Source organism: Morone saxatilis, unplaced genomic scaffold, assembly GCF_004916995.1.
Source record: "Morone saxatilis isolate NCDOM2014 unplaced genomic scaffold, NCSU_SB_2.0 Contig15, whole genome shotgun sequence".
NCBI lineage: Eukaryota > Metazoa > Chordata > Actinopteri > Moronidae > Morone > Morone saxatilis.
Window position 1 is genome coordinate 11,404,336 of NW_023339707.1, and position 12,292 is coordinate 11,416,627.

A 12,292-nucleotide genomic window follows, 5' to 3' on the forward strand; every position below is an offset into this window, starting at 1 on the left:
GAGGAGGAGGAGGAGGGGGGGTGGAGGTGGGGGAGCTGGCTCTGGATATGCAGGGCGAGAGCCTCTGAAACGGCTGCTGGTACAAATGTTGGTAGCCATAGCAACTGCAATTTAATAATAGTGTTCCGAATCTCCAGCTGCAGTGGATTAAAGAAAATGACAAGATGTTCCTTTTGAAAAGCCATTCCCTCCGTTGCCTAGGTAACGGCGCCGATTTTCATACAGCCGAGCACGGGGCGGCCCAGAATCTGTCAGCGTGATTTGCACCCAGAGAAGCTCGCACTCCATCACGGAGTCCTGGCGGAAACCTGAGAGGCCGCAGGCCTTCTGGTCTCTTTACAGTGCTCCAACCACAAAACCCTCTGACGGGTACATATTTGACCCGACTCCCCTTTCCCCTCCTTAACAGACCTCCTCCTCTCAGACAGGAGAGAGTAATCCATACTGTTATGAACTATGGCTGACAGAAGCTTTGGCACAGACGACGTCAGCACGGGCCAAAAAAACTGCATTTCAGCTGCAGTAAATGACCCCGGGCCTGCCAGCACTGTCTGCTGCTCCAGAACATGTCGAAACACTTCATTTCATCTCAGCAGATAAGACAAAGTAAATCTAAAGAAATCACAGTTTTTGGCCGACTACGGGAACACAGAGCGATGAATAGTGCTGATAAAGATAAAATATAGTCGTTTCCTGCATCATCAGCACTTCAGATTAGGTTTTAGTGGTTTCATAACGATTTCATTACTTGAATCCTACTTTAACGGTGTTTCTTGTCCCATCATTTGACTGAAAGTTTTGAAATAGTTATTACAAGTGAGCAGCGGAGAACTAGCCAAATACTATTTTATCTGGAGATGAACAAAAACTTGAAACAAAGACATACCATTATCCTGCTTTTTCCCTACACAGCACAGACTACAATGCAGAATATGTCTGCATGTAACGTGGAGCGAGAGCGAATCTGGCTGAGAGAAAGTTCTACAAACGTGTTCCTGACAATGTGCAGTCGGCCAGGTCTGCTATACGTTTGGCAGGAGGCTGTAAGGATGACAAATGAGGACCGGTGCACCAGAATAAGAACGGCGTCTTGAAGACAGCTATGCTTTACTCAGGCAAATACCTGAGAGCAGACATTCAGATGGAATGCTGCACAGGTCCTGAGAGAGGAGGCAGAATACAGATGTATCGCAGCAGGAAGCTCTCAGGAGTTTCCATAAAGACTGCAGGTATACTTGAACAGACACAGCAAAGTACTTACATGCATGTCATAAAATAAGGGCAATGTTAGTAATAAAAGTAAGAACTACTATATCCAGCAAAAAATACCAGGTTTCATAGTTAGACAAAAAGCTAGTCTTTTAATTTTCTGGCTCTTAATGTAGATTAGAAAGGCATTATCTCAAAGTTATTAGTTATAATACTGACTTCTTAGTAAGAATGTCTTATATAAGCTGCACAAAGCCTGTTGCCTAGCACAATAAACAAAGTAAAACAAGTCACACTCAACAAGTTCACATCTAACTCAGCATTAGCACACAATCTTGTCAAATAATTACAGGCTTACTTATTAAACCCCAAACAACAACGTGACAGTCTGGTCAACTTTGTGTGTGTGTGTGTGCAATCAAGGATAACCCCGCCCCCCTCCATCAATTTCAGCCAATCACAGCGCGAGTCTGTGGCACACTGACATAATTGCAGCACAGCAAAAACAAACCCAACTTGGTGGTATTTAAGTGCAATGGCGAGCAGCGTGGACACAACAGAGCCGGTGTGCGGGGCTGGCAGAGCCCGGCGGAGCTTTGTGTGCAGCCCAGCATGGCTCCATACGCCATGTCATGCCGGTTGTAAACAGGAGCTGCAAAATGGAGCCAGGGCAGCTCATAACCGGGTCTTATAACAGTCATACAAGCAGGCGAAGGGGCGCACATACACTCGCGGATGCGTCTCAGAAACTATGCATTCACCGGGTTACATACCGATAACGGTGAGATACGGCGGTGTTTCCATTACGGTGGCACAATAACGCGTAACGGTATGTGATCTGCGATGACAGCGTTCAATCCTCCTGGCGGCTGACACAATGTGCACACTCGCGTTCGTGCACCGCGACACACACAGACACACACGCAGACGGTTAAACATAATGACAGTGATGCGGACAGCTCGCAAACATCACACACTTTCTTCGTCAAGACGGATAAGCCGAGCCGACAGTCGCGCAGTAAGTAATAACGGCACGGGAAAGCACGAGAATAAGAGCACAAACCTACCTCCGGGGACTGAACAAATCGTCCATTTCTGACATCGAGCCCTAAAGGTTGGGTGGTGACACAGTGTGTATAAATGCTCGTTGGATTTAACTCCCCCTCTCCCACCTATTTCTAGGTGCTCAAAATGGAGAACCACGCATTCGCTCCCGGAGAGGTATTCACTGAGCTTGTGCTGTGACCTCAGCCTGCACGTACAGCGTCGCAAGCTCGGCTCGCTCCTCTGTAGACACTACTGAGCATGTGCTGCGACCTCACACACACACACACACACACACACACAGAGGCAGACAGACACGCATGCAGGATACGGAATTCATCTCTCCTCGTATGTCTGCGCCATAATAAACAAGAGTGAAATTGCAAGGCTGCAGACACCCCGCTCAGAATACCAAACGAGCGGAGCAGGGGAGGGAGGGAGGGAGGGAGACAGACAGACTGAACAGGGCTCTGAAGGAGGGGGTTCCCAACTGGCAACCCAAGGTGCCAATAACAAGGACAGCTGACACTGCAACACGTGAGACACCACTAATGGATAATAACAATGAGAGGTTCATCAATTTTGCTTCAGCACCTAAATGATTCAACTGCTCATCACGTGCCGTAACCGACAAACATGTCCCATAAACCCTATATTAAACACACATGATGCAAAAGGTAAATAATGACATATAAATGATAAGCTGAAATGCTTAAATATTCAAATAAAGTATGAAAAAAAGTTATATTCTAGCACAACAAACTACAACACAGTAAAATGTCTCATGTACCACATTTCTGCTGGCATGTATATTCCCTCTCTGGACAACCACAGGGTTCAAAGTTCATGACACTTATGACAAGGGTTATTTAACAATTTGAAAACTGATCTGTTCAGACTGCACCTGGGCCCATAAAAAAACAAAATTATCTCTTATTTAAATGACGAAGGCTGAATGCATGTATTGGGTCAATAAATGTAATGTAATTCACAACGCGGCCAGCTGAGCAGACATAAAAACAACTTATTAAAAGTCTATTTTACATCAAAAGTCATCTTTTGAGACCATCAACATCAATTGAGTCGTTCTTATTACAGTGACATGTGTCGGTCATCCTTATCAAACAAGTAACTTAATACCATTGATGAGCTTCATCTAGATTTTTCCATTCTAATCTTCATTTTAACGTAAAAGATTGGCAATTAAAACTTGACACGTAATCTGACAAATATCAACAAACGCCCAAACAATTATAAAGCCACAGGGGTCTCTTGGGCTCATTCTCCATAATTACACCACATTAGGACCATCCTTTGTGCACTGATAACACTGACAGCAGTAATGAGTAGAAAGCATCATTAGACATAACACTGTGCACCCACAGCCAAAAATGCAGAGTGCTCATGTGAAACATCCTACAAAATCCACACATTTTAATAGTATTTATGATACTGAAAAAAGCAAATATAACAATATTTCTGATTCAATATCTGATTCAAGATCTTACTGACAATTTGACTATTAGTGCCATCAAACAATATTTAATACTACTGAGGATTCAGTATATGGTAATTGTTGGGATACTATTTCATAAAAACCCCTTCCAACATCTTGCCTCATATAGTTTTAACTGCATTGTATCAGTAAACTGCTCAGCTGTAACTAATGGCTATAATTTTTATTGCAATTAAATTGAACCCAGCAACTTTGAATTTATAACTGGAAAAAAAAAACAAAAAAAAAAACAGGCAATTAATAGACTGACAGACTAATCATCTTTGATAATTAAATTTTTAATAATCAATTAATTGTCAGTACTCATGTAATAATGTAATAACGCAATAATACTAAACATAACCTACTTCTAGCCTCTAAAGTGTGAGGATTTACTGTTTTTCTTTGTCTTATGTGACAGTAAACTGAATATTTTGGGGTTTTGGACTGTTGGTCGGAATAAACAAGAAAATGTGAAGACGTCAACTTGGGCGTATTTTTACAGACGAAAAAATGAATTGATTAATTAGAAAAATAGTAATTAGTTGCATCCCTATTTGAATTAAAATTGTATCAGGTTCACAGAGTGTTGAACCAGCATTTCTGGTCTGTGGGCGGACTAAGAAGGGTACTGTATCAGTGGAATTGACTGGACAGAAAGCTCCTCACCTGGTCTCTGGGTTATATCCGAGGATATAGAAAAAGGAGTCGATGCGGGCTTTGAACTCCCTGGCAGCAAAAATGTCGGAGAAATGGGAAATGTTGCATTTCCCCCTGTGAGAGAGAAAAAAGACAGGCCTTATTAGACAACAACAACTACATGACAAAGTGATATCCTAGCAGGAGCAGACGTAGCCCTAATTAGAAGCTCTTGGGATATTCATCTATTGGAGGTGACAAATACAGCAGCAGGTATCTAGTGCCTGTCAGAGCCTGCTGACTTTGCTGTGAGACATCAGGCTCTGGCTACTGAACCCGTAAACACCAGCTGAACATGTCAGCTCTGCCCTGTCTGCTGCAGCTGGGGCATGATGGGAGACAGACGCTGCAGAGATCTGGACAGGAATTCAACCTGTGTGTCTCACTCCTGACACGATTACCCCCCCAATGAGCTGAGAGTGCTGAGGCTCCGACCACATCTTGATACCATTTCCTGTTTCCAGCACTCTGGTGTCTGGCTCTATCAGAATAACAGACATCACAGGCACATGGAGCTGGGCTGCCTTGCAGAGAAACAGTATCTTCCTTCCCCTGAAAAGATTAAAGGGCGCTAAAGAGGGCTGTCTTCGGAGAGCTGCGGCATTACAGCATCCCGCTGGAATTCCCTCTCGTTTATCTAAAGCCTGGAGAATAAGTCAAATCAAAGGGTGCTCTGTGTAGGAGAAGTTGCAGCTAATTTGCCCTGAAATCAGTGGTTTCTGGGAGACATGGCTTTGGCTGCCCGCCGCTGTGCTGCTCACACATGGTTTTGGTTAAAGAAAAGGGGAAGTGGGAGAGGTGGGAGGGGTGGTCAGACAGGAATGGATTGAAAGACAGAGGCGGTAACACAGAGAGAAAGAAAACGATCCCTGTACATTGCTGACATTAGGCACAAAGAGATTGAGTGCCATCAGTTTTACTCCAGAGGCTCATATTGTGACAGGTGTGTGTTTGGGGGAGTTGATGCACAGCCATTTCAATCAGTGCATTAATGTAAGACAGCGTGAGACAAGTCTCATTTATGGCTTTTCATTTCTACACATCTGCTCTATTTCTGCAGCACCTGCTCACAGCAGCAAAGCACGGTATATTAGTTTAACTTGTGAATAAATGGAATAGAAAAATTGCTGTGACTTGGTTCATGGACAATTGACAGAAACACAATAGTAATGTACTATTACCATGTTGCCACTGTTCAGAAAAATACAGATACATCAGGATAAATATAGTAGATCGTAGCAGTCAGAGAGAGAGAGGGTAGAGTCATTCTTCTGTCTCCTGAATCTGGATCACAGCAGGCGAGTATTTTAAAATAGCGGTGTATCCAATAAAAACACAGGCATTAGTCTGTTCGACTATATAAGACCAGTATTTGGTTGAGGGGGAGCCGAATTGTCGGTATAGTAGCACCTGATTTGTGGCCGTTTCATGAAATAGAAATCCTAAAGCACAGCATAAGGTGCCACAAAAAATGCCGGAATTTTGTATGTGGTAATGAAAATAAAACTTCAGTTAAATAAATAATTTTCCAGTCCACAGAAATTGGCTCGCTTTCAATTTAAAAATAGGCTACAACTGTGAACTCAACAGGCAAATGCAACAAAAAACAACAAATAAAAGCTGTGTGGTATAACAGGGTTACTGTGTTATAAATACAAACACTGCAATCGCAGCAGCCACGATGTTACTGGACAGTGAGAGAGCCATGTTGGAAATTTATACTGTTCCTTTAAAGTGCCACAGCTGAGATTATAAGGGTTCTAGTTGTTCTATGTGTGTGTTAGTGTTTGTTTACCTGAGAGCAGCAGCATGATAAGTGTCCACATAGTCAGAGATGAAGAGTTCTCGACTCCTGACCACCGGGTCTGTGATAACCAGCTCCCGTCCAGAGTCTGGAGGAAGAGAAAACACAGTTGTACTTAATGCCTATATCTACATTATATACAATGCCAAACACAACCAAACTCATTCATCTATGACAAAGAGGGAACAGAGATAAAGTAGCTTGGCTATTTGAACTCACTAATAAAATCATGAGCACAGTTCTGCGTACACCCAAAGTAACAAGTACCTCTGCAGAGGTCAATAATTTGCCACATAATTCAATAAAGCCAATAAAGTGAGGTCCCCCGAGGAGAGGACATAATGTTCAGTTCTCAAGTGAAATGACCCTTCCGGGGTTAAGATGCATCAGCAGCACCAGGAGCCGGTATTCGTCGTTGACAAATGACCTGAGTTGTGGCGTGCTGTGGCCACTGCGCTCCGGCCTTGTGACATCAATTCTAATAATCCTGAGTCCCTGCTGCAAGGACAGACTGCAGATAGCGGAGCACTGCACACTGAAGCTGTTTCTGGAGGGAACAGCAAGTGTTCGGTTGATAACCTCAATGACATACCTAAACTGAAGTCTTCCCTCTCACACAAGTGATACTTGGATTATTCTAAGAGGGAAAACAGCATAATACACGGTTTGCTTGTAAATGTGGCTGCATATGTATTCGTTCTCTGGTTTCAAGGCTGTTTTTACAGAGTCGACTGCAGTCTGTGAGGAAAACTGAAAACAACTTGTTGGCTAATTACAAATGCTAACAGGATGTGTCAACAGGTGTGTGTGTGTGTGTGTGTGTGTGTGTTGTGAGTATACACAGCTGCTTTATATCAAAACTGAGTTAAAATTATATGCACTCTTAAGGGAAACACACCTAAGAATCTAACCTGTAAAAATAAAATGAACTATTAACAAATTGATTATAGCAAGGACACAGAGAGCCTGCTACAGTACAACACAAAACAACATTTTAGGAACAATATTTTAAATAACACTGAAAGATTCATTGAGAAAAATTATATATTTAATAATCAATTATGTATATTGTAATGTAATTATGTATCTGACCAATTAAACACTTGTTAGGGCAGGCTAACTCAGCTTAGAGATTTACATGTACAACTATTTAATGACTTTATTAATTAAAAATTAAAATCTGTCAAAATAACAAAGATTTGTTAATTTAACATGAATAAAAAAACACAATACAGTATAATGGTATGTGGCCTAGCGTAGGTTATTTCTAAAATCCAAATACTTATTCATCAACTGATTATTTCAACCATTAAAAGTCATTGTTCAATCTGATTTTCCTCCGTGACCTTTCAGTCATCAGGATTTGATATTCAGGTGCTAAAGAACAGTGACGGTGTTTATGTCCCTGTTAGAGTGTGACGGGTCCACTGGCACTGATGGTGTTGAGAATGTGTGCTCAAGGGCCACATGACACTGTGGGTTATTAACACTTGACAGTGCTGCTGTCTGGCCTGAAGGAGTGTTACCCGGGGAACAGCACAGAGCCATGGGATTGGCTCAGCCGCCTGGGACACTGTCTTCTGGATTCTGTTTGAAATGCAATTCACAGCTAGCTCTTATATCCGCCAACAGTCTGGAGAGCCGAGGCAGGTGTGTGTTTGCGAAGGAGAGAAATTGAGTGTAGTATTACAGGGCAAGTAAGTGAAATTACTTTCTGTGTATGGAAGTGTGCTGTGTAAAATGCACGGGTGCAGATGAGTTTTCAGCAAACACAAGGCGGTCTCACCGTTCTCATTGTTGCGATCCTGCACCAGGTGCTGGTAGACGGAGTCGGGCACCTCTGACTGGCGGTAGTACCATTTCACATTCATCAACAGATGGTCCCGTTTACTCTGCAACACAGAGACACACAGAGGGAGTGAGCAGGAGACAAATAATAATAATAAAAAAAGATCTCACACTAAGATAAACAGACATCATTTTGTTTGATTACGACGTCACAAACTGGCCTCTTGGCAAACAGTGATGCTGCGCAGACGCACTGTTTATGACTCACACAGGCTGATGCCAAAAATCAAGCAGAGAGACCAAGTCAATTAAAAAGGGATTGCTGAGCATTTAGAGCCTTAATAAAGTAAACAGTGGGATGGCCGTTGCTGGAGGAAGTGTGGAGAGAGAAGAACCACGAGGGGGGATGGATGGATGAGTGTTCAATCTCTGCCTCCTGCAAATCAATCCACTGCCTTCTGCTTTCTCTTCACAATAACAAAAGGTTTTAACATACTATTTGGGCTTTTAAAGTGTACTCATGCACAGGTACTGTATCCTTTTACTGGGATTTGGACTTTACACTCTTTAAGTGCTGCCACCCACTGGCCTTTTTGGTAAAATGCAACTCAGCAAAGGCTTGTAATCCCTTAGATGACCAGCAAGTGGCAGCACTGAGGTGAAAAGAGGGCTTTTCCACAGCCAGTCAATAAAAAAACAGAGAAGGGAGGTAAAAGGGAGGTAAAAGGGGGGGTAGGTGGAAGAAAATGGTAGAAACTGAGGCCAGTGCAGAGGTGAGGGATGAAAAAGGGCAAAATACTGTTTTCATTTCATGTTATAAAATATTTATTGTGCCTTCACATAAGCCCAACTGACCGTCACAGTGGTTAGAAAGAACATTAGAGAGACTGCCGTGCTGTGTGCTGGACTGCGGCACAATCCTATTGGCCCCAGCCATCTTTATTAGGGACTCAGCTACACTGCACTGACTGACTGAGACACCTGCACCACCACTGACACCACCCGTTGAGTAAAGGAGAAATGAGCATATGGAAAAAAAAAAATGGAAGAAGGGGAAAAAGTCTAAGATAACTGAAGACAGACAGTTCTGCTCTTTCCAGGCTCTTAATTGTATCTCTCTCTCTGTGTGTGTCTGTGTGTGTATGTGTAGAGGAAGATGAGGTCAGAGTAAAGATATTTAAAGCCTTTAGAGTACATTGTTCTGTTATGTCACTGGGGAGGAGGCTGAGCACATGCAGCCAAGCAAATCATCACCTCCCTAAACCCTCAAACCCACCTCTGGTTTTCCCCATTCTCTCCATTCCTACCTCCCTCCTTCCCTTCTCCTTCTTTCTCATTCCAACCCTCCACTCCTCTCCATTTTCTTTCCCTTGTTCTTCCCTTTCTGCAACCTTGAGCAGGGAGGAGGAATGAGTGAGTAAGTGAGCCTGGACGTGTTAAACAGCAGCTGGCACGCAGTCAGTCAGCTGCAGTTACTGCTCTGGAAGATTGTGCGAGTACGCACGCAAACATCACACAACCGCACACACTTTTGCTTGTTATTTGACAGCGAGCCATACTGATGGACTGAGACACAGACCCCTTGAGCACGTAGCCATACTGTGTGTGAAGAAATGTGTGCAATGACGTCATGTCCCTCCCACCTCCCTCCTTCCCTCCCAGCAGTTAGCCCACCCATCCAAACCTCTTGTCTATCCAGTGTACAGACACTGTTGCCTTCCAGACTAACAGGCCGCCTGCCACAGCAGAACGAGCAGTTATCCGGTGCTTATACATAATTAATACTTTAAGGAGACTGTAAATGCTGCCAGTGTGCCACCTGAACATTTCATTTTCTGCCTGTAAAAACCACAAAATCAAAGGGATTTCAGAGAGCCTGATGCAAAAACAGAAAAGCACAAGCAGGCGGAAAGACACACACACTCATAGTTTTACACCTTATTCATGAGCCTGCATTATTTTAAACCAACCAAATGAACCAAAGCAGAGAGCAAATGTTACTTCAGTTATCATCAGGATCCTCGTCACTACAGAGTAGCTGCCGCTCTCCCGAGCAGATTGCTGTTTAGAAGCTCACAGCGGCGTTAAGCCCTCTCAGGCAAAAGAGGGAGGGAGATGGAGAGAAAGACTGAGAGTGCAACATATGGAGCACGTAGTGGGAGTGAAGCATAGCTTTCAATTATCACAATTCTATAAACATGCGGGGTGGAAAAATGAGTAGATAACGCAAGGAGAAAATGAAGGGGGATGATAGACAGCTCAGACTCACCACACCAACTACTAGTTGTATTGTCTGGGTTTTTGCTAAGCCTGCCATAGAAAATAACAGAGAGAGAACATATAAGAGGGAACCCACAATGCTGAATTGATTAGAGACATTCCACGCTGCCTGTAGAGAGCTGAGCCCCGCACAATGTCAGCCATCTTTGTCTGTCCTGCCAGAGGCTAAACATGGCCCTGCCCTCCCTCCTCCTGAGCCCTAAACCCTGGGAATGCCGCTCGCTGCGGAGAGGCCAAAAGACTTACTAACCCACTACTGAGAGAAAGAAATGAAACAAGAGAAAAAAAAAAGAGAGAAAGTGCAAGGAAGCAGAGCAAAGGAGATAGAGGAGGGGGGTGAGAAAGGGGTTGGATTAAGGTAGGAGGAGCAAGACCTTCTCATTTCCTCAGACTTAAAATTACAACTATCCTCCTCCTGCTTTACTGAAGCCCCCGGGGTACAAGGCTACCCCTTTATTCATTGAGAAGATATAAATCTGAAAGTCATGCTTTGGGGCTGAGCACAATGGTACCCTCCCCTCCCCTCCAGTGGCTCAGCCTGGCCTGTGGCATTCTTGGGCACACTCATCATCAGACAGGGGTTGGATTATAAGAGGGCCACAGGAATATTACAAGACTATAAAGTATACTTCTTGTAGAATGAATCCAAAATGTGTCACTATTAATAATAAAAAAAACAAATCAATGCATTCATTACTGTTCTAAAAGCAGCCAATACAAGCCAGGCCATTGTGTGAGTGGGTTAATTCTCCCTCTGACTAGCTAAAGGTGGCTGGCCCCTTGGATCCATAATGGCTGTGCAGTTTTCTTTGTGTGGCTGCATGTGTGTGCAGTCAACTCTGGAGCAGGGCCCCTGTGTATGACCACACCACTACAAAGACTGGGGGGGAGAGAGAGGGAAATACAGAGGGCAGACTTTTCTTTTAACAAGGGAAGGCTTTAAATTTGAAAAGAAACCAGCTCTGTTAGACATACACTTAAAAGATGGACTGAGTGTGGAATTAATTCCATGTTTACAACTAAAAGAGTGTGAAATCAATACAGTGCTTTTCAGTGCAAAAACCAATGACAACTCTAATACCTTTCAGTGTTTGGGAGAGTGCACAGCGGCAGCAGCAACTTTCTCCCACATCTGTTCACAGTGGCCTTTTACAATACGGTCATCGCCTCGCAGCCAAGCTGAGCTGTGACAAAACTAAGGGAACGTTGTTACAACCTGTAACCCTCAAACCTAATACCCTATTCCTCCTCCTCTCCGCACTGTAACACAAGAGCTTTGCTTTAAACAAAACCAGACCCTCCTGCTCCCACACGACAGGCCCCCAGTGCACCTCGTTAACAGGAAACCTCTGTTTATTTTCTCTGCTTTTCAAACACTCTCTTCTTCCTCTTCTAACCCTGTTAGTGACCCCCCCCCCCACTGGTGACATCAGCAGCCAGGATCTATGACTTCCTTCAGGAGGTGGCAGCCAGGGGTAAGGAAGGAAAGACAGATCCCAAACACACAGATAAAGGAGACGGGGGGGGAGAGAGAGAGAGGGGAAGGGAGTGAGGGACGGAGGAGGGGGAGGTCAAACAGACAAGAGCAGCAGGGGCAGCGTTCAGTGTTAGCAAGGAATGTCAAGCAGTTCAGCTAGGCTAGCAGGCTGCTGAGCTAACAGCTTAGTTAGCTAACGCCCCAGGGGCCCGGGGAGGCTGGGGTATGGTAGATCAGGGCTGGTAGCGACGTGACATTGACAGGCGGAGGCTCAAAATGGCACGGAGGGCGGATTGTGGGAGTGTTCACCTCGCCTGCCGCAAGGGGAGAGTAAGCACAACCAAAGAACAAAAGGCTGATTGTGGCATTTGGAGGCAGAGATGGGATCTGGGAGGACTAATCTGCTGCTCCGACATGATAAGATTAGAGAGGGGAGGCAGGAAGAGCAGGCTGGGAAGATCACATATACACTCGCATAAACACACACACACACACA

At 44.2% G+C, this 12,292-nt stretch overlaps 1 protein-coding gene across 6 annotated transcripts in view; it reads right to left on the minus strand.

Moving 5' to 3' along the window:
- Positions 1–12,292, minus strand: part of rerea (arginine-glutamic acid dipeptide (RE) repeats a) — a 115,650-nt gene that overhangs the window by 31,120 nt on the left and 72,238 nt on the right. For 3 of the 6 annotated variants that reach the window (XM_035656026.1, XM_035656025.1, XM_035656027.1), the window contains 3 exons: positions 8,038–8,143; positions 6,243–6,339; positions 4,418–4,522 (listed from right to left, as the gene is read on the minus strand). In XM_035656026.1, coding sequence (XP_035511919.1) covers positions 4,418–4,522; positions 6,243–6,339; positions 8,038–8,143 — 308 coding nt within the window. Of the gene's footprint in view, positions 1–1,982; positions 2,162–2,276; positions 2,609–4,417; positions 4,523–6,242; positions 6,340–8,037; positions 8,144–12,292 lie in introns of those variants that run through there. The other 3 variants (XM_035656031.1, XM_035656029.1, XM_035656030.1) reach the window with 3 other exon arrangements.